Source organism: Anastrepha obliqua, chromosome 1 (genome assembly GCF_027943255.1).
Source record: "Anastrepha obliqua isolate idAnaObli1 chromosome 1, idAnaObli1_1.0, whole genome shotgun sequence".
In the NCBI taxonomy this organism is placed as follows: Eukaryota; Metazoa; Arthropoda; class Insecta; order Diptera; family Tephritidae; genus Anastrepha; species Anastrepha obliqua.
In genome coordinates, this window is record NC_072892.1 from 139187918 (window position 1) to 139210185 (window position 22268).

At 38.1% G+C, this 22268-nt stretch overlaps 1 protein-coding gene across 1 annotated transcript in view; it reads left to right on the plus strand.

The window, feature by feature from the left end:
• Positions 1 to 1605: 1605 nt before the first annotated feature.
• Positions 1606 to 22268, plus strand: part of LOC129237485 (aminopeptidase N) — a 48216-nt gene continuing 27553 nt past the window's right edge. The window contains exons 1-3 of the mRNA XM_054872267.1: positions 1606 to 1618; positions 7117 to 7407; positions 20773 to 20944. Of these exons, the coding sequence (XP_054728242.1) occupies positions 1606 to 1618; positions 7117 to 7407; positions 20773 to 20944 (476 nt within the window). The remainder of the gene's footprint in view (positions 1619 to 7116; positions 7408 to 20772; positions 20945 to 22268) is intronic.

The following is a 22268-nucleotide window of genomic DNA, read 5'->3' on the forward strand; positions in this document are numbered from 1 at the left end:
TCACAGAAAATAACATTTAGTATTAATTAAGCTTACATTTGATAGAAGTTTAACTTTGCTTATGAACACGCAGCGGAGCTCGTTACATAATTCTGCACACTACTCCGAGACATATTTTGTTTTATACATTTTTATATTTTAAATCTTTTCACTAATTCATTAGGCATACATTTTTTAATCATCGTGAAGTGAAGATGTTATTAAAGAGATTAACTGCTCGAAGATTTGAATGACAAACACCCAAAAAGGGTGTACACGCCGGCGAGTATGATTTTACCAAGTCAACAAACTGCAATGAACTTGTCAGCCTGGCTGGCCTCTCCTTTAAGAGGCGCGTACACCCTTTTTGGGTGTTTGGCCGAGCTCCTCCTCCTATTTGTGGTGTGCATCTTGATGTTGTTCCACAATAAAGAGGGACCTACAATTTCAAGCCGACTCCGAACGGCATTACCTGCCGAGGGCCGACCACTATTAGAAAAATATTTTTCTCCACTTTGGCCTTTCACCGAGATTCTAACCTACGTTCTCTCTGTGAATTCCGAATTGTAGTCACGTACCAACCCATTTGGCTACGGTGGCCGCTGTTGAAATAAGGCACCAAAATTAATGGACGGAAACAGCTCGTTTTTATGTTGATGCCGCGATACACATATTTTAAAAGATTTTATAGTCAAATAAGTGAGGAAAATAAAAACTAAAGAAGGAAATATTAAAGCTAGTGCACAGTAAATGTTTTAGGCTAATAAATTATGTTGTAATAGCGTTTTTCGAACATGTGTCATGTGACAACAAATTTTTACTTTCCCAAGTCAGGAGAAGGAGATAATTGAATTGTGATATCTTACAAAAAACAAAAACTTTTTTTTTCAAAGCTATAAAGAGTTAGAGTTATTTTCAATAATTTGTTTGCTGTTGTTTTACAAATTGGCTTTTATTAGCCACCTTTTATTAGCGTTGACTTGTTTGACAGGCGGATGTCCCTGCTAGAGCAAAAGCGTATTTTCTGAAATAACCGAATTCTGTGAAACATGCACCATTTTTCAAAATATTTGAAACTCTGAACCCAGCTTTCGTCTGATGGCTTGTTTCTTTGTCCCATTTCAAAATTATTTCTATTCGAAGGTGCATAGGGGAATTATAGGGGTTACAACTTGGTCAAAGAGGGAGGTCACCCACGTTGAGGACAAGTGGCGATGCTAACCTGGATTAAAAAATAATTATCTACAACTCTCATCGCCTGTGTGTGGCACTGGAAACTAATTTCAGTTCATATATTCTATACTTCATTGAACTCATATTATTTCATTTTATTGAATACTTAAAATAATTTGTTTTAAAAAGTTATTTTATGCGAATTCAAACTACGCACTAACTATTGTCAGCGCGACAGTCTCTGGTCTTCACTTGTCGCGATTATCGTGAACTTACTGTACATTAAAATATGGTTTTGTGTTATTTGAGCTTTACTTCATTTACTTTCATAAAAGCAACGCTTGACTTGACTTTGAACTTGGACGTCGAAAACACAAAGAACTTAAAACCCAAATGCTGCCTCTCACAAAAAAACGGGCAAAATGTTAAATGGTTTTTTTTTATATACTCACTATGAGGGTCAAGAGTGAGTGAGCACCAAACTAAATTTTAGTTTCTTGTAGGATTCAGAAAGCAAAAAAAGAAGAAAAGTAAAAGTAAAATATTATTAACTTTATGTATTTTAGTTGGCCTACTTGACGCAAAATTAGTCATCCATTTGGGTTTTCGGATAACTTGTTTACTAATTTAAAAAAGTGATTTTGAATCATTGCCTGTCTCTTTGTATACTGCAGCTACTGCAGTCGAGCCTACACAGCTGTTCACCGTATTTCATGGGTTTTTTCACACAATCCTCTATTTTTCTTAATCAAATATCTAAAACTTACAAGGCGAACATTTAACGCTTCTTAAGAATAAATTTGGCCATCATCTGCATAAAAATGAACGGACACGTTTTTGCAGCAGTTAAGAAGTAAGGAAAATAGTTAATGAAATTGGCCTAGTACAGACCCCCAGAGTGGATTTTCCTTAACTCAGAACTTTTATTTTTCGCTAAAACGTTTTGCCAACGACTAGTAAGGTGATTTTCATGGAAAAGGTGGGCATTTCAGACAGTGCACTCTGCCCAGCATGTGGAGAGGAGGATGAGACGGCGGACCACTTTCTGTGCGTCTGCCGCGCCTTTGTTCGAATCAGGCTTGAGGCCTTTGGCACTGAAAGTACGAGTAAGTTAGTATCTTAAGAGTATACCATGAAATTTTCATGCGGAAATCCCCTATATTATAGTTTCTACAGCCTATTAACTAGGTAGAGAGCAGTCCGCGCTCTCCGGCACCTCAAACTTTAAACTCATCTCGAGTTTTTTCGGCTTGGTGTTGACAAAAAAAAAATAATAATCAACCGAATCGTCTGAAATTTTAATATGTTGTTCACAACGTTAATGGCTATCGTCCGTACTAGAATCATATTATTATTCCAATTATTTCGTATTTTGATTAAAATTAAAAATTTGTTTTTTAATTCTAGTACGGCAGCTACAGTAATACCGATTAATAAGTTTTTTGGTGTTTGCGTTTGAGATAAATAGAAGAGCCAAAATGGTCCACACCGTCCAGGTCCAATTTTTCGGAAGAGTCACTTTCAGCGCCATTTTTAAAATTATTAAAATAAAAAAAAAAATTATTTTTTGTATGTAAAAGAAGTTAAATAAAAAGCCTAAAAATTTAGCTACCGTTTTTCATTTTTTTTATTATAAAAAATATTCCTGAAATTACCCTAAATTTTCGAGCTCTAGACTACCGGGACCCCTTAAGTAAAAGTATTTTGTGAGCAAACTTATCAAAAGCCTTGGAAAACTCTAACAATCAGTTCTCCGCTATCAAATGCCGATCTAACATATTCAGTTACTTTTCGAATATCTAGACCACTTCTACATGCCGATTGATTCGCTGTGAGGAGTTTATTCTTGGCTAGTTCTACCACCTAGTTTGACCGCCAACCTCTCCAAAACTTTGAAGAACGAAGACAGAAATCCAATGGACGGAAATACGATGATGAAGCGACCGCATCACTTTGGGAAATTTGAGTAGCCCTGTTATCTGCCAGGCGTCTGGAAGTGTTAAAGTAGTGAAAATAGTTGCTTGTGATTTTGTTTTATGTGCTTAAAAATAAAATGTATGGTGCATGGTTGTTGTTATTTAATATTTTTTTAATACTGAATGCAGCTCTCTGTGTGTATTTAGTGGAATGGAATAAATGTGTGTTTGTTTTCCTAATATTATTTAATAGGCAAAACTTTCGTAGCAGTGAACGCACTTTTGACGCTCATAGTACTCGTATGTATGTATGCACATCTATGTGTGTGTGTGCTGGCTAATCGATTGTAAGGTTCGTTGCCGCTATAAACTAATGAAGCGTTGAGGTTTTGCGATCGGCGGCGTTGGATTTCATCTTAATTTTTTTTATTAATATTTTCTCTACTTTATTTTGCTTTTTTCTTTTGCTGCTTATGGTATTTCTTATTCCGTTTTTTTACGTGTATTAACATAAATTATGTCTTTCTGGCGGCACGACTGCAATTTCCGTAGAAATGAATTTCAACCAAATTCAAGGTCAAAATTGTTTTGTTTATAATTTTTTATGAAAACTTTTTTTATTTTGTTTTTTGTTTTTGTGTAGAAATTGCCGATTCATAGAAATTGCCGATGACTTTTGTGAGTATAAGGGTGTGTCCTCATAGTTTGTGGATTTCATTTTTAGTTATTACTAACACCCACACATTTACATATCTCACTGACATCTTAAGCTGCTTTAGTATGTTTCTGGTTGTTTGCGGTTATGCTAACACAAAATGTCATTCGGTGGGTATTTTTGCTTTGATTTATTGCAGCCTGCGAATATTATTTTATATACAAACATTTGTAAATATAGACTTATGTAGATATGTATATCCGTTAATGCTATTTCCGGCTAAAGGAAATAGTGAGTATTGCTTTATTTTTTAATTTTTCCCCATTTTTTTTTAATGTAATTAAACCAACTATATTAAAAATAATATCTCTAATAAATATTGCAGTTTGATGAAATTATATACATACATACATACGTTATATTGCAAATGAGTTCGCAAACACTTTCCAATAATCCAAGTCAGTTGCATTATAAGCTTTTCTTTGCCAAAAATGCAAAATTTTTCATTGGGCCTAAGGTTATATTGTAAACTAGCAAACTTAAACTATAGAAATATAGTAAGCGAAATAAGAATCATTACACTATGCGAAGAATGGCAACTGTTTTCCACACGGAAATCTTTGCCATTCTGAAAGTAGCCGAATGGATAATCGAGAGGAGATGGAGCGGGAAACAGATTGAAGTCTTTAGTGACAGTCAGGCCGCACTGAACGTCCCTGGAGAACGCACAGCAGGCCTCAAAGACTGTTCAAGAATATAAAAAGCAGCTTAATTTTGTTGGAAGAGAAACATATGGGTTTTAGGACACTGCGGTGTTGAAGGGAATGGAATTGGCCAACTGTGGATCAAGGGTTACCCCACAGGAACCAGAGCCAATAATCGGAATCATGAATTGGATCAGCGATTTGCAATTTACATAAAGAGCGATGATCCGGTCTAGAACGCTACAGAACACCAAAGTGTTTTGTGAACAGAAAACTGTCGAACTTTCTTTTAAAACTTAGAAGAAAAGACGTTCGGTTGATGGTCGGTATTATATACAATTCCTGGGGTCAGCACATGACCACCATTGGAATCATTGAGCACCAGATTTGCCTGTCTTGCTTAGAGGAAGCGGTTAGTACTGAGCTTTTTCTCTGTGCGTGTTCTGTATTTGCTAGAGCAAGGCTATGCATTTTAGGTCCCGATGTCATGGGAATGAGTAATATTCGTTCTTGCAAACTGACTAATATTTTAAGATTTTCCAAAGGCTCTGGAAAAATCTCACAGGACTAGCTATCTCTGTCTCTGTCCCTCTCTCTATTCTATTCTATCTCTTTCTTCCTGTTACTTCTCTCCTTCCCTCCTTGACTATTTCCCCTGTTACTTTCCAGAGCTTTAAATGCAATGGGCTTTTTAGCCCGAGTATTTTAGAAGTTGCCAAGTCTCTCGGTGCTTTTTGGCTCGACTTTTTCAAATTTCACTTTCAAACTATTAAATGGAGATGGCCATAGTGGAGTGCATTTGTGCGTTGACTCGAAACCCAACGTGAACGTGAAACACCGAATGATAGAAAAGCTTTTTTCGTTAGACAATGGCAAACCTCCATAAGAAAGGTTCTCATGAAAACCATCTGAGTAGTTCTCTTCATTTATAGCTCAACAACAAGGCACACTTCACTTCACTTTACTTCGGAGTACACCACTAGTATTTTTTTTAGTTTGATTTTATAGTAGTCCCATTTAAAGCTGCTCAGAGTGCCCTGAGATTCAGAGAGCTTTAGAAAGAGTGAGCGTATGGGAATGGTCATATGCAAGGTGGAGCAAAATTAATCATTTCATTTTGTTTTTGAATAGTTTTTATAATATATTAAATGATTCATTTTGTTCTTCTTCCGATCTTGAACGCGGCCTTAATATTGACTCGGTGGCAGACACAATAAAAAAGATGGCAAAAGCCCATGATGAAAGGTTAAAAAACCACGTCAATACGGAGGCCACTATTCTCGCTAATCCAGCTAATTGGAGAAGAAGACTAAAACGCAGAAAGCCCAAAGACTTAATGTACTAACCACACCTTAGCGTTAATTGTTGTATATACCTTATTTTCTAAATTCTAAACAAATTGCTCGTTAGTTAATAAAATTTTTCTTTGTAAAATGTAAAATAATAATAACAAAAAAAAAAAAAATTTGTTTTTAAATAATTTTTTTATTAAATAAAAACAAAATTTGTGGGTGATGGAATTCTTGGAATTTTGAATTTCTGTTTGTATACTGCAGCTGTCTAGTTCACAAGCATCAAATGTGATTGAAGGTAGTAATCTGGTCATATACTAAGAAAATAAAATGCGATCGTTTTGATTTTATAGTATGTTATTACTGACATCAAATAGTATCCAAAAACAATTTTTTTCTTTTTGACATATTTTTTTGTACTAGTGTGTTAGGTGGCTTGTCAACAGGATTTTGAATTTAAGGACATCTGAAACGAAAAAGTTAAACTGATTATTATTCTGCAGGCTTGTCATTACGGCGGGTGCTACAATAGGAAATTTTTTTTGAAAAATACCGAAAACATACATTTTTTCAAAAGTCCGCCATTTTGTTATTTTTCAAAAAAATGTTCCCATTGTAGCACCATTTGCAAAATTTATAAATCTTCCGATAGGTTGATTAATTTTGTGCCATTATTTATATTTACAAAACACTCCTCTAACGACAATGGAACTTTCACAAAAATGGAATTAAATCTGCCTAACGGTATTTTATTTTTTTTTATAAAAACTTCTAGATCACGTTTTCCACAAGAGAAGAGTACGAGTAGAAATATATTTATACAATTTACGAGAGCATCTAAATTCATGGACAAATCCAGAATGAACTGTTTTGCTGATGTGAAAATTTATTCAACGCTCATTCAGATTGAACGGTCTTTGCAATTAACAGACCCAGCAAATGCCGAAATGTCATTCGGAAGTTATTGCCAATCCATTATTATGTCTAGAGTTTTTCCAGTTACGCATGTTTTTACTAAAATAAAAGCTGAACACTTACAATTAGAGTTTTTCGAATTCGTTATTTTTTTTTTAAATTGTACAATTTGAACAATTTCTGTTATGCGCTTTTTTCTTACACCTAAGTAAATATTTTTGCTTGCTGCTTATAAGACGCTTCACAATATCTCTCTCCTACCTCTCTCTCTTTCTCTTGCTCTAACTTTTCCCTATCTACTAACATCTAATAATGGACGTCTACATTTCATTTAGGCGTTAAACCTAAAAATCACTTCTACTAACTGCACTTTTTATCTACATCTTTTTCTTACACTTTCGGTGAAAATTCAAAAATTCTACATATCCATACACCAAAATTATTCTTCACACATTTTTTCTTCATCTTCATACTATTTTCAGCTATCATTAATTCCAATACTCATTCGGCTAAATTTCAAAAATCACTATCGGCTAAACATACACCATCAATCACAACAACACAATTGCCACGAACAAAATTTCAACCGCAAGAACAGCCAACAATGTCACAATCATCAGCCTCATTGGAATCACCAAATTCATTGCATAGGAATCGCTTTAATTCGGCCTTGCAGGACATTATTGAAAAAGTACGAAATTTCGATTATAGTCGCGTAAAAAATTTAAAGGAACACTTTCATATCGAATTCGTAACAAAGGAAAAATTTACGGGTATGTTTGTAATTGGAAAACTTGAAAAAAAAACAATTGAAAAAAAAATATATTAAATATAAGAACTGCAATAGGAATAAAAATATGTGAGAAGAGTACTGAATTAGTTCTTATATCTCGAATTTAATTTTCAAAAGCAAATGAAAAGTTTTCGACATATGTAACTGACAGTGACATAACTTAGAACATAACAAAGCATAGCATAAGCTAATTGACGGCAGTGTGCGAGGTCGTGTCATACAGATGGTAGGTACTTTATTCCATGGACTCTGTATTCACTAAATATTTGGTGCAGTGGTGGATCCCTCGCAGGCAATGGTGAACTTCTTCCGAGTAAATTTCTGATATGATTTTAGGATATGCGGATTCTGAAATTCTTTCGTGCCTCGTTTAAAATCTAATACGAGTAATAAACTTAAAATAAGTACAGGGTCCGGCACTTGAAGTGTAACCAACTTCAGACCGCTCGCGCAGCTAATTCACTGGCATCAACAATGCTCGAGTGAACCAAGAATGGCTAAAAGCAACGTTCCGAGCTTCATATCGTCCACACAATGGTTCTCAAATTCACCAAACGCGAATCCAATGGATTCTCTTTAGGCCATTTCGGAGAGCAAGGTCCGAACTAAAAGATTCACCAGTCTTGAGGCGCTGCAAAAAAGTAATTCTCCGCGAGTGGGCCAAAATACCTGCATTTGAATTAAATAAAAGTAGTTTTCCAAACTAAATCGATGGGCTTTTTTATTGGTTATACTTCGAGTGACGGATCCTGTATCATCATAAGGATGTCTATTTAAAACGAAGATGAGGAGGAACTTTGTTAACGAAATATTTAAGTATTCCACAAATCAAATATCTTTTTGCAAAGAATTTCTATGGCATTTAGGAAAATACATTTTTCCTTTAACTTGATTTCATATACTCCATAAGCCCAAAAAATAATATCTACTTAGTCAAATAAATTCAAATATGCAGTTCAACTTACTAATAAAAAGTGGTAAGGTTTAGTTAAATAATTCTCAATTATCTATATTTGCGGATTAAACCCAAAATATCTGGAAATTGAAGTTAATAAATCAAACCGAATTTTTGTTATGTAACTACAGTCTGCGTCAGAAAAAAGTAACGGCAATTATTCATGCAGTATAAAAGATATATATGTATGTATTTAAAATTTGTTTACATGAAGTATGTACAAAACTACGAGTCGCAATTACCCAATAAGCCGTGTAGTCTTCATCGTTGACGAGTATAGCCTGGCATCTTCTTCATGCTTTGAACCAGCTTTTCTGCGTAGCTCGTCGACAAGAAGGACTAGATTTTGCGAATTTGACGCACGAGTAGCTTTAAATCATGGACTGCCCTTCCGGCAAGATGCGTTTTCATAGTTACCCACACATTTTCAATGAGGTTGGTGTCTGGGGACTGGTAAGGGCAATCCATTACTGTGACGCCATTTTCTTGTTTTGTTGTTTCCCAATGTGGTTTTCGGAGAGCAGTGGTTTTGATAATGTGGGACGGTAGGATATGTTCCCCTCTTTCAGTCGACGTTCGATGGTGTTGATACTCACATATATTCCCTTTTTAACAAGAATTGTGCGTGCTTGGCGTAGTCACAAAGAAGGGTCCCGCTTAAAAAGTTGGACGATCACTTTATCCTTTTTTGATGAACACGTTTCGGAAAAGTCATCAACATTTTTTTACACCTTATATCGCTGATTCCACATCACAACAAACTTTTTTGATTTTTCATCATCACTTTTGCAGCTACGGCATAAGATAATTTCGGCCCTTTCGAATGCGTGCATAAAAATACCGCTTCAAAATGCTTCGCGTACTTCTCACTCATTTTTGTTTGGTTGCGCTTACGGGAAAGTTTCGAACGGCACTAACCTAAATTAGCACTGGCGTCGTAGCCCTTTAATGGGACTATTATGCAGCAAAAAACAGAACGAATTATATCTTGAAGTTACAAGAAAAAAACTGGTTCTTTTCTTCTCACACAGACTGTATATGGTATTGCATAAGCTATAACTATTAGGGTTCCACTCGGTATTCCTTTTTCCAAAAGAACTGTCAATGTTGAAACTGCAAATACTAAGTCTGCTTTTATCACCACATCCACAGGTTAGTATTTTTGGGCCACCTCTTTTTCTGCTTTTTATTAATAATATAAGAAATTGTTTACGAGAAAAATTCTGTTTAATTTTTAGTCTGAAATTCGATCTATTCAACTTATTTCTATCGAATTGAAAGAGTGCGGCGGAATTTTATTCATTTTGCTATCAAGCCATCTCATTTCTTCGATCCTTCACCTTCCTATGATGCCCGTTGTATGCTTTTAGAAATGCAGTCACTTGAATCGCAATTGTTTGACTATACTATTCTTTCTCGTCTCATTAAAAATCCAAACTATTTAAACATATAAGCTTCAATGTCCTGCTGCAAGCAACACCACGCTTTAAGTTCCTATTTCACCTCAAGCTAATCTAAGCGCACCATACATGTTTTGAATCTAGAGCAAGAGCACTCAGCGAATTCAGTAGATTATTCAGTAGCCTTGACTTTGACATTGCTAACCTTAGGTCTCGTTCTGCATGAATCTTTATACTCTTAGTCATGCATTTTTCTTCTTCTTTCTAATTTGGCCGAATTTAACAAAGCGCGCCAGTCGTTTCTTTCTCGTGCTAAACGGCGTCAATTGGATACACCAAGTGAAACCAAGTCCTTCTCCACCTGATCTCTCCAACGCAATGGAGGCCTTCCTCTTCCTCTACTACCGCCAGCTGGTACCGCATCGAATACTTTCAGAGCCGGAGCGTTTGTATCCCTTCGGGCGCCATTACCCAGCCAACATAGTCGCTGGATCTTTATTCGCTGCGCTATGTCTATGTCGTCGTAAAGCCCATACAGCTCATTGTTTCATCGCCTGCGATATTCGCCGTCGCACAGTGTGGCCGATTCCCAAAAAGCTGGCCAAAAGTCGAAAAAAAAAAGTTTCTAGATAGAGTTTTTTTGTCTTTGGGTTGGCTACAGTAATGCCTTGAGTAGTGAAAACCGTTCATAGAAACGTCCTGTACCCTAAGTATCCTCTGTATTTTCAGTCGCAACGTGGCCTTCGTTTGAGCATGGTATTACTGTCGATGAATAGTGAAAGTTGTGCACATTTGAAAGATTTTGTAATGGAGTAAATTGAACAAAACCAAATGGAATCATCTTCGGAAGGTTAGTAAAATACGAGAAATCTTACATATCAATACCTCGACACAAAATTTTTAGCTGCAGCAATACGTAGATAAATTTTTTGCAATTTTTTTATAAAATTTGAGTTTTCAAACTGTATAGTAATACAACGCCGTCATATGCTGCTTTGAAACCTATTAAAGGTTACTTAAAAAAGTAATGGTTACTGAATAAAATAAGATTCAGCTGCTACCACTTGCTACCTTGCGACCCCGAAAACATATAAATTTACATACATCTTGATTATGTTCTTGAATATACGCTATTTCACGTGAGGGGGTGGCCAATAGGCGTGGAAGGGGGTGGTTTTTCAAAATTTTAAGATCAAATTCGTAATCAGCGACCCCGACAACCCCCGAGTAAGAAATTTTGAATCAATTACTTAATTTTTTGAGTTTTGGCCAGCTTTTCGGGAATCGGCCGCACTGTGCGTCGCCAACGTGCAAAGGTCTTTCTCTCAAACACTCTAAGCGACGTTTCATCGGTTATTGTCATCGTTCATGCTTCTGAGCAATACGTTAGGACGGGCATCATGAGAGCCTTTTTTGTAAGTTTTGTTCAATTGCCTACTTAGTCCAAAGTAGCACTTGTTGGCTCCGTTGGATTTCAAGGGTGAAATTGTTATTGGTGTTAATGCAGGTTCCTGATAGCCTCGAAATCATAACTGCCAATAGTACTGTGGGTGCCGATACTCGAGTTTGTTTGATGACAGGAGGTAATTTGTTTTTTCCTCGTTCAGCCATGCGCTTTGCTTCTTTATCCAGTTTGGAAAAGGCAGAACTAACAGCGCAGTTTTGAAGTCCGATTATCGGCATACGCCAACAATTTTATCCAGCATCAGGTTAAAAAAGTCACACGACAAAAAGTCACCCTGTCTAAAACCTCGTTTGGTATCAAACGGCTCGGAGAGGTCCTTCCCAATTCTGACGGAGCCACCTACTTACACTTTTATGCCAGGGCAATAGCTTTATATGAGGGACTTTTTCATGACAAATACAGTCGGAGGTTTACCACTGACAACCGAGGAGCGACGGGCATTAGAATGTCGAAATCAAAAACAAATACAAAATAAATTATCCTGATAAAAGATTTTGAGTATTTTATTCAACACATATTTTCCCTCCCACTTTTGAGCAAGTTAGTTTCTACACCAAATTGGTTTGAAGAAGGAAAGTAAATTTAGTTCTCGTACACCACAGTGGTATCACAACGGACCTGTAAGGTCTAAGTGAGTTAGTTGTACAGACCGACTACCACCATAACCTAACCTAACCTAGTTTCTACACCTCTAAAAAATATGACCGATTTTCGACTTGAACCAACTACAATAGATCACCGTTTACTAAGGCTGTGTATTTGTTATTGGGTTTGAGAAGAAAATATTGTGGCGTTAGTTTTTAAAATGGGTTTGTTTACAATTATAATAATTAGCGGCTCTGATATAACAAGTAAAATCAAGTGTCAGGCCGATAGCCTCTGCTGCTTGATTTCGTAATATGATTATTTACAATTATATTTCAAATAAATAAATAAAGTGAAATGCAAATGTCATGATCGTTACTTTAGTAGTTATAATCTGAGCTACTTTATTATTATTTCAGCTTTATGTTATTTTCTTACTTTTTGCCCCAATTGACATCTAAAACATGACAGAAAAGTAAATGTGCTTTTTTTGTTTTGCTCGTCGTGTCGGATGATTTATTCTAGTTGGTTGGCTCATGGATTTTCAATTCCCCCTTATTTATTTATTGGTATTTTTTAATTTGCTGAAAGCGACGTACATACATCAATTTATAAAAAAATATCATTTAAAAGCTACCTAAAAATTCCACATTAATGCATCAGTCGCATTTGCGGGTCAAATTGTTGGTTCTGAGGTAAGCAAGCATCTCCTTAGGCAACACCGACTCAGCGACTCGGCCGCACACAAATATACACATAAAACATTTTTATTAGAGAGGCATGCCATCAACTTTTATTTTGTTTTTGGCATTTTGATTTGTTGAAAGCACACATGCAGCAGCAGACAATGCATCAACGGCTCTGCACCATTCACATTTGACTTTTGCAGCTTTGCACGGGAGTGTGCTGAGGTTGTTTGTTTGTGAGCTAGCATTCTGGCCGGCCGCAGCACTCTACGCCACAAATGCTATCTGCAACATTTCTTTGGAAAAATGTTGTTGCGGTTGTGGTTTGTGTTATTCACTGCTAAAGGTAAATGCAATTGGACGAGATCAAAGCACATCTCTTCGGTAGCTGCAGGCAACATAAAAGAAATGTCCAACGCCGATAGCTCAGTAATGGCATTGCAATATAAATAAAGTAAAGGAAAATGATAATGGGCACATCCAGCGCAGCTGTGGCTTTTAAATTGGTCTATATTACAATAAGTTGTAAATTAGCTTTGATGTGAAAGCTAAATACTACTAACTAAATTACTCTACAAACATACATCCATATGCATACATATGTATGTATATATGGTACACATACTCTCACTTTCCTAGTGGGCTTGTGCGTGACTGCCAATCGATTAATCCGAAGTTTGGGAAAAGAAACCATGAAACCTAAAAATATAGAAGTTGTTTCCAATAAGGCCGCTCTAGACAGGTAAACGGACTAGTGAATTTCTGAATAATTGGCACTTGCGTCATTTGTTGTTTGCTTGGCCAAACTGGGGGAAATGTACAGTTTTATGCCACCCCCAAGCAGAATATTCACGGCAAGAAAATCATGCTCTGCATTTGGTGGGATCAGGTCGGCGTCGTATATTTTGAGCTGCTCCAACCGGGCGAAACAATCACGGGGGATCATTACCGACTGCAATTGATGCGTTTAAGCCGGGCATTGAAAGAAAAACGGCCGGAAACGGTAAAAAGGCACGACAAGGTTATTTTGCAACATGACAACGTTCGGCCGCATGTTGCTCAACCTGTCAAAAAATACCTTGGAACGCTTGGCTGGGAAGTGTTACCCCACCCGCCGTATAGTCCAGACATAGCTCCCTCCGATTATCATTTGTTCCGGCATATGAGTCTCGATTTGGCGGACCAGCGGTTCTCCTCGTACGAGGCTACCAAAATATGGGTTGAGTCATGGATAGCCAAGCAGCGGCCAGAATTTTGGAGAAACGGCATCCGGAAATTGCCCGAAAGATGGGCGAAAGTTGTAGCTAGCGATGGCCAATACTTCAAATAAAATATTTTGTACCGTTTTTTCACAATAAAGCCCCAAATCTTCGAAAAAAACCTTTAAAACTAATTCAACCTCCCAATACTAACTAAATTACTCTACAAACATCCATCCATATGCATACATATGTATGTATATATGGTGCACATACTCTCACTTTCCTAGTGGGCTTGTGCGTGACTGCCAATCGATTAATCCGAAGTTTGGGAAAAGAAACCATGAAACCTAAAAATATAGAAGTTTTTTCCAATAAGGTCGCTCTAGACAGGTAAACGGACTAGTGAATTTCTGAATAATTGGCACTTGCGTCATTTGTTGTTTGCTTGGCCAAACTGGGGGAAATGTACAGTTTTATGCCACCCCCAACGGCAGATAGTTTTTGTGAGAAGCTTTTTCATGGCAGGAATACCAAACACTCGGAATTTTGCCATGGCCTGCCTCTTTCTATCTTCTGGTGTTTCATGCCCGAGGTTTCGAGCCCATGCACCACTGAATCATAGTCCCGCAACCATTCGGGTATCATTCTGGCATGCTTCCATAAAAACCATCTGCTTTTGGGAGTCGACATTTAAGACTTTAGCCCCATTAGCTCACATTTTTGGTAGGAAACTTTTTTATTTACAATTTTAGATTTGTATTCTTGAAAAATTTATTTTAAATTTTTTTTATTTTATAGTTATGTAGCTCGTCTGTTTGTATACGGCATTTATCTAGTTTACAAGTGTCAAACGTGATTGAGGTATGACGTCATTTGCAAACATTATAAATTTTCCTGTAGGGTGATTAATTTTGTGCCACCTTATATAAACTTTGTATTAAAAAAAAATATCTGGTTTAAAAATCGGCGGGTTCGAAGTGTTCTTTTTGACTAATGGACTTTTCTTTGTTATAATTTTATGTAGAATCCGAATCTGTTAGGAACGATGTTGGAAAAAATGTCCCACCCTAATACACATATTATAATTCATTTGAAAAGATAATGAGTACGATGGGTTCAATAGTGTTTTAAACAAATTAATGGTGTGCTTTTGTCTATTATCGCACACTGTCTCGCCGGGGATGGTAGTCTCCTTTCAAAGGAAAACTTTTTGTGCAACATTTTAACCTCCATCGCCCTAAAAACTTAATACATATTTCTCAGATTTTGAAAAATAAGTGCCACCTACACAAGTAAGTGATTTTGTTTTCTTTTTCACTCCGTTCGGGAGCATAAGGCCTCGACAATACTTTTCCACCCCTCACGGTTCTGACCTGTTGTTTCTGCGCCGTCCCATGTTATATTGGCATCTGGTAGCTCGCGCAACATCGGCCTTCTCCAAGTATTATTTTACCGTCCGTAACCTATGTTCCCTTATATATTATATATAGTCCAGTGCCATTCTCGTGATGCTATCTGGTGGTTTTCTTATCCATCGCCACTTTCTACGTTAGATTTGCCACAGGATGGGTTCTTCATTCGTTAATCTCCACAGCTCATCATTGCTGATGGTGTTCGGTCAAAATATTCTACAGATGATGCGGATGCATTTGTTGGCGAAAGATTGTAGCCTCTCTTCGATGGTCTTTGAGGCCAACCATGTTTCACTTTCGTACAACAATACGGACTTCACAAATGAGCTGAATATTCGCAACTTAGAGCGCCTGGAGATTCGCGCACTCGCCCATACTATATACATTTGCCCAAACGCCGCCCTTGCTTTGTTTAGCCTTCAGTTGATATCCTCATCTGCTCCGCCGACTGCCGTGATTATGCAGCCGAACTAGCAGCTTTTGACGAATTCCACAGGTCACTCGTCAGCCATTATATATCTGGCATTATTGTGGTTGACTTTGGCTTGACGAAGTTGACCTCCAGTCCAACAATGTGATTGGTATGTCCAGCTTCGCGTGCATGTCAGTGAGTTTGTGGGAGAGGAAGCAGATGTCGTCGGTGAAGCCCAAGTCCTCAAGATGTCTGGTGAAACACCATACCATGCCTCTTTTGTGCAGAGTCAATGGGCTCATGACGTCGTCTAGGACAATGGGGAAGAGGAGGGGTAACAGGGGACAACCTTGCCTTACGCATGGGTTGGCGGTGAATGGATCACTGAGATTGCCATCCTACACTAATTCGGAGTTCTCACAATTTTGTAGACGACGGTAAGCAGGGTTATTCCTCGCCAGTTGCCACAGTCTCGTAAATCACCTTTCTTGGGCAGCTTCACGCTGATGAATTTTGTCCAAGGCGGAGGCAGTTTTTCATTGTCCCAGGCGGAGATAATGTGGGGTTGAAGAATTGCCGTTGAAATTTGCCGGTCGGCGATCAATAGTTCTGGCTGTTTGCCATCTTCGCCCGCGTCTTCGTTGAGCTTCAGCTTCTTAAGGGCATATTTAACTTCCTCTTATGTTATTATAGGTTCTTAAAGGCAATATTAATAGTAAAGTTTAGTTTTATTTAATGCATTTCCAAATAATTTAGAGCAAGAGAGAGAGAAATTAGGAAAACTTCAATGCACTCTAAAAATAAATTGACGTTTTTGTGGGGTTTAGCGACAAAACGGCAAATGGTCCAACATCCCTCAACTCTTCCTCTTTCAGAATTGCTTCTTCTCTTTTTCTCCCAATTTTGTTGTACAGTGTTATTAACCCTTAACGGCCAAAAAGCCCCGCTACGGCGACATAGCACTTATGCGATAGAAAACGAAAGGCCCCAATACGGGGACATGAAAATAATTCAGTTTCCATTTCATTTAGTTATCATCGCTGTAGTTTTCTTTAACAAATATTGCAACTTTGTACATCCCTGGTTTGTTGGTCATATGAAATTAGAAATCAAGTAAATATATTGAATTCATATCTAAATAAATTAGAATTTCACATCTAAATAATTTAGCATTTCACCTAATTTTCCGTCGTCTTTTGGGCGAGTATTACAAAAAAAGCTCTCGGCCGTTAAGGTTTAATATTTTGTCTTAAGGACTTTAGTGTTCTAAATATTGACCTAACACTTACCACAAATATCAATCCCATTCTTTATCTTATCAGTTACCAAAATCGCGATGTACCACTAAATTTAAATTTACTCTCTGTGTGAGTCGCCGCTAAATCAAGCTGTGTGAATACGAATTGCTTCTTCTTTCAGTTAAATTTTTTCAAGCCGCAGCTGATTGTAATGCTAGTCATTCCACCTCCGCTTGCATACATTGACCCAATTTCGGAAACAATTCAAATCAGCGCCGGACAACAGTTTTATAAAAATCGCACTTTAAAATGTAAATTTGAGGCAAAAACAAAAGAAAATAGCAAACAAAACTTCATCATTTTCTCTATTTTTTCAGAATGTTTTGTTTGCATCAGTACTATGCCGCGCGTTTGGTGTGAAATGTAGATCAGTGGCCATAAACGGTTGACTCAGTGCTAGCGAAGTAAAATTCTAGTCACGTTTCCTACTTAAATTATTTAACGCGGCTACCCAGAAGTGTTTCGTACAAATATTTTCAAGCAATAAAAGCGGAAGGTATTCAATAAAAATCGTAGTGCGTGTGTGCTATTCTAAGTGTGTGTAAGTCAGAAAATGTCACAGAGTTGAGATTGCTTTAAAGTTCTTTTTCTTGCCAATTAAGTGAGGAATTTTTTTTCTTCTTCGTCACGCTGATAAACAATTTTATGATTCTCCCAACGAGGCGTTTCTGCATTTTTAAAGCTTTCTTCACAAATTAAAGTCACTCTTTCGTTCATTGAATACGGTGTCAACGTTCAACCACAAATTCTATTTAAACAATGCGCTCACTCACCCTCCCCTCCAAACTTGTGCCACTTTAACACTTGACACATTCTTTCTCGTTGTATTCAGTTTAAATAGAATGCGCAATTCCATGACACATCGAACGGTTGGGTTTCTATTACTAAATATGTAATAAAGTTCCTGCTGGTCGAAAAGTTGCCGCACGCAATCAGCAAGCCACTGTTGGACCCACCACAACAGGCATTTATGCCTCCTGCAATTAGCTAAATTGGTTGCGATATTGAGTGGCATGTGGTTTGCGGTTGGGTGCGCATATGTTTTTGCGCTAATTTGCGTATTTCACGCCTTCAATATTCTCTATATCGATAGTTAGCAAAAAGCAGAACAAAAAAAAGATCTAGTGTACGTACATTTTAATTGGAAGTGATTGAGCAACAATTAAATGTGTCGCTTGGCTATTAAGGAATTCATAATAGTTGCTAAGTGAAACTCGATAAAGTATAGACATTTTATAGGATTTAATGAAAGCAGTAATTTTTAGAATCCTTTGCGTTTTCCTCTTAGTTTGCAAGTTGTTTGCTGAGTGAAGTGTGATCAATTTAGAGGTATCGGATTTTAAATTGAAATAAAACAACGGAAACTCAAATTGATTGGGCAATTTTTATTATTTTTGTGTAGAACCATTCATGATATTTATTTTTTAAAGATAATCCCTTCCCTCGGCCGCACGTGACTACCATTCGGAATTCAGAGAGAACGTTGGTTCGAATCTCGGTAAAAGACGAAAATGAAGAAAAACATTTTTCTAATAGCGGTCGCCCCTCGGCAGGCAATGGCAAACGTCCGAATGTTTTTTTTGCCATGAATAAGCGCCTCATAACAAAACCATTTGCCGTTCGTAGTCGGCTTAAAACTGTAGGTCCCTCCATTTGTGGAATAATACCAAGACGCACGCCACCGATAGGGGGAGGAGTGTGCGCGCTAATTATTATTATTATTAATCCCTTCCAAATCTTGGCCGCAACTGCGCTGTAATCCGGCCATCCGTAGACGTCAATTTTGACGCCAAGTTGGTTTATCCACAAAGCAATTAGGCTTTACAAACCCCCCCAAATAAAAGTCCAAAGGTGTGATATCACACCATTTGGTGGCCAATACACTGATCCGAGACGAGAGATAAATTGCTCATCGAAACGACGACGCAGTAAATCCATTGTTTTACGGTCTGTATGGCAAGTAGCGCCATCTTGTTGGAACCAAATGTTGTGGAGATCACGGGCTTTAATTTCCGGCATCAAAAAATCTTTTATCATGGAGCCTTTGCAGAAATATGTGCCGATAATTTCTCCAGCCACAGGCCGCAACAAACAGTTGTTTTCATGTATGTAATGACTGCTCTTAAATGGCTTCGGGTTGCTCTTCAGCCCAAATATGACAATTTTGCTTATTACCGCAGACATTAAGCCAAAAATGGGCCTCATTGCTGAACACCTTAAATTGGCCTAAGCGTGCAATGAACGCTTTTCACAGAGCATCGATTATCGATTCAATACAATTCTACGATTTGTAAACCTTGTTGAGACGTAAGGCTTTCCATGACTGAAAAGAATGATGCATTACCTGATCTGTCAAAAAACCCCTATTGGATAAAGTATCTCCGAAATATAATTAGCCATAATGAAGGTTAGTTCGTTGAGTGCACGTTGTCTGCCTTGTTTTAATTGCTGTGAAAATTAGTTATCCAGTGAAACTCAAGTCGTTTAGTCTACACGACAGATCTGCAATCGGGTGAGATTAGGTTGGAATGGTTATCCAAGGAGTGGGCACATGGTCCTTTGTGATACCATTGGGAAGAAACCGATGGGATGAAAGCAGAGGACGGGGAGAGGTGGTGGTGGGATGGTTATGAGGATGGGTTTAGAGTGTATGGATTACGAACGATGACTGTGCTGCAATTGCGTCAACCGCTTTAAGCTTCTGATGAAGCTCATCAGATTTTTAATGTCAACGCCAGCTATATCAGCAGGCGTAGCAAAGAAGTAAGAACCAAGATGTCTAGATCTTAACCTCGCCAGAGCAAGGCAGCTAAGAGAAGGTGCTGAGGTGATTCCACTTCATCCTTCATACATCCGGCGCAAAAAGGACTTGAGACAATTCCAATTCCTGTGAGAAACCCCATGATGTTCGAAAGCTGAGATTTTGTCAACGTCAGAAGCTCTCCCAAGTGCCGCCGATCCACACGTGGCCAGAAGGATATCCCGACCTTACAAGTTAACGTAACTGCCCAGCGCTCCCTGAGTTGGCGTGAAGCCCATCTTTCCAGGAGCAGGCCGCAGGTAGTCAGAGGGGTCCCAATTCGCTCCCTTCGCGGGGAAATCACCTCACATGTCCCTTGTTTGGTCAGCTCATCCGCCTCACAGTTTCTTGCAATGACGCTGTGACCAGGAACCCAGATGAGGCTTATGTCAAACACTTCGGACGCAGTCGAAAGTGAGGCCAGGCATTCCCTGACCAGTTTCGAATTCACCGTCACTGACCTGAGGGCCCTAATTTCCGCTTGGCTGTTTACTTTCTTGAATGTTAGTACGGATGTGAGCTTTTTTGATTGCGGCTACCTCTACGGTCCGGTAACCTGAATTTGAGGCTGATGGGGAGCTATTCGCAAAAAAATTCTCCGCCAACCTTTCCTTCCAACTGCGATTCATCCGTGAAAAAGTTCACCAGGCCCTGTCCCCAAGTGTAGCCTCCCGTCCACTCTTCCCTTGATGGAAGTTCTGGTTGGACTAAGCGAGGTTATATATTGATCCGTTGACAGGAAATGAACTGCGATCAAAAAGCTCCAAACATATTTGAAAGCGAAACATTCCATATATTGGATAGAATAATGAGGTGGCTCCTATCGTGGTACAGTTACTTTGCTCTCAGTGAATTTGACAGTATCAGCTGATTTTCGTGACGCCACCCTAGTGCAATTGGTAACATTTTTTTCTGGTGGCCTTGTGCATTTTCTTCACCTAACTAATGCTCAAAGTTTTTGTTAGATGGTAGAAAGTTAGAAATGTTGATGAAAATTTGTTGAATGTCTTTCATTTCAATATATCGCTAGAAATATATTCTACTACATTTGTATGCCCAGTAACTAATTGAGAATATTCCTAATATCTGTATATAATTTCCCACTGATTGATATTATTGTTTTTTTTCAGGTGGCCAATTGAAAACAAAAAATGGACAAAAATACGTGTTCAACGGTCCTCCCTCCGGCATCTACGTGACAAGAACATGCGTCTTCTTTACCGCAGTACTAGCGCTTGTGGCGCTCATCTTCACGATACTCATTACATATTTCCTGACAGCGAGTTCAGTGGCGACGCCAAGGTGGGTATCAATTACAAAACCAATCTATGCACACCATTTTTCCTCCATTCGGGCGCAGCACTATGTACATATTTCTAATTTCATTATTAAAAAAATTTTTAATACGTGTCCACTATCGGTCAATGCCGTCCCAATTGCTGTTGTAACAGCAATTTATTGCCATCATTCCTGACATGCAAATTGAAATGGAAAGTGTGAGAAATACAAATTTACATCATCAACTGCTGTTAAGCTAGGATAGGATTTTCAAGGTGTGTTCACTGAAACGTTTTAGTGCACTTTCTTCTTCTATCTGTTTCTTTTTTTTTTTCTTTTTTGGCGCCATTTCTATTTAATTAAGTTGTAACCTCAATAAGACAATTTATGGCATTTAAGGTTAGTGACTTTCTCCAAATATTGCTATGCTGTATGTGTGTGTGTAAATAGTTCATGGATGCGGCTTCCGTTGTATTTTTAGTTATTGATAGGGTTGTAGTTTTCAGAACGCAGAAGTGTAATGATGTAACTCCGTTTTTTTGTCTTTTTGAGGCAAAGCAAACAAATAAATTTACGCAATTTCATTATGCAACAAACCTAGCGGCAATTTCCTTTCCGACAAACCGAAATGGGGTGTGTACACGAACGTTTTTTGCAAGGTCAGCTGAGTAAAGCGTTCCTTAAATGAACGGAGCGGGTTAATGCCAACTTAATGGTCAGACAAATTGGCAATAAATTGAAAGCAGGAATAAGAAAGAAAATGAATTGCAAACAACCACAACGCACACGGACTTGTATGTATTCAGAAAAATGGACTGAGTCCCAGCAATGCCGAATCTAATTTTTTTTCTGCTGATTACTCCTTTGAGGAGCATAGGGCTTCTACACGGTCCCTCCAATGTACGCGATTAGATGCTATCATCTTAGCATAGTCCCAGCTTTTGTTTATGAAGAATAAGTCATGCAGAACTGATGTTATCTCGGTATGCTTTGGCCGACCGCGGCTTCTGCTTCCCTGAGGCCATTCTTGTGATCCTCTGGGGCGATTTTCTAAGAGCTTGGCCTATCCAACTCCAATTTCTGCGTGTTAGCTGCCGTAAGATATACTCCTATTTCGTTTGTCTCCAGAGCTCTCCATTATTTATTATGTTGCTCCAGAATATTCTGTATATCAGCTGCACGCATTTGTTGATGAAGGATTGTAGTCTCTGCGTGATCGTTTACGAAACAAGCAAAGTTTCACTTCCATAAAGCAGCGTCCATGATTTGCTCAAATTTTCCATAAGCGCCTGAATGCACCATTCTGCAGTACAGCCAGTTCTGAACCCTCATACAGTGCTTTGATCAG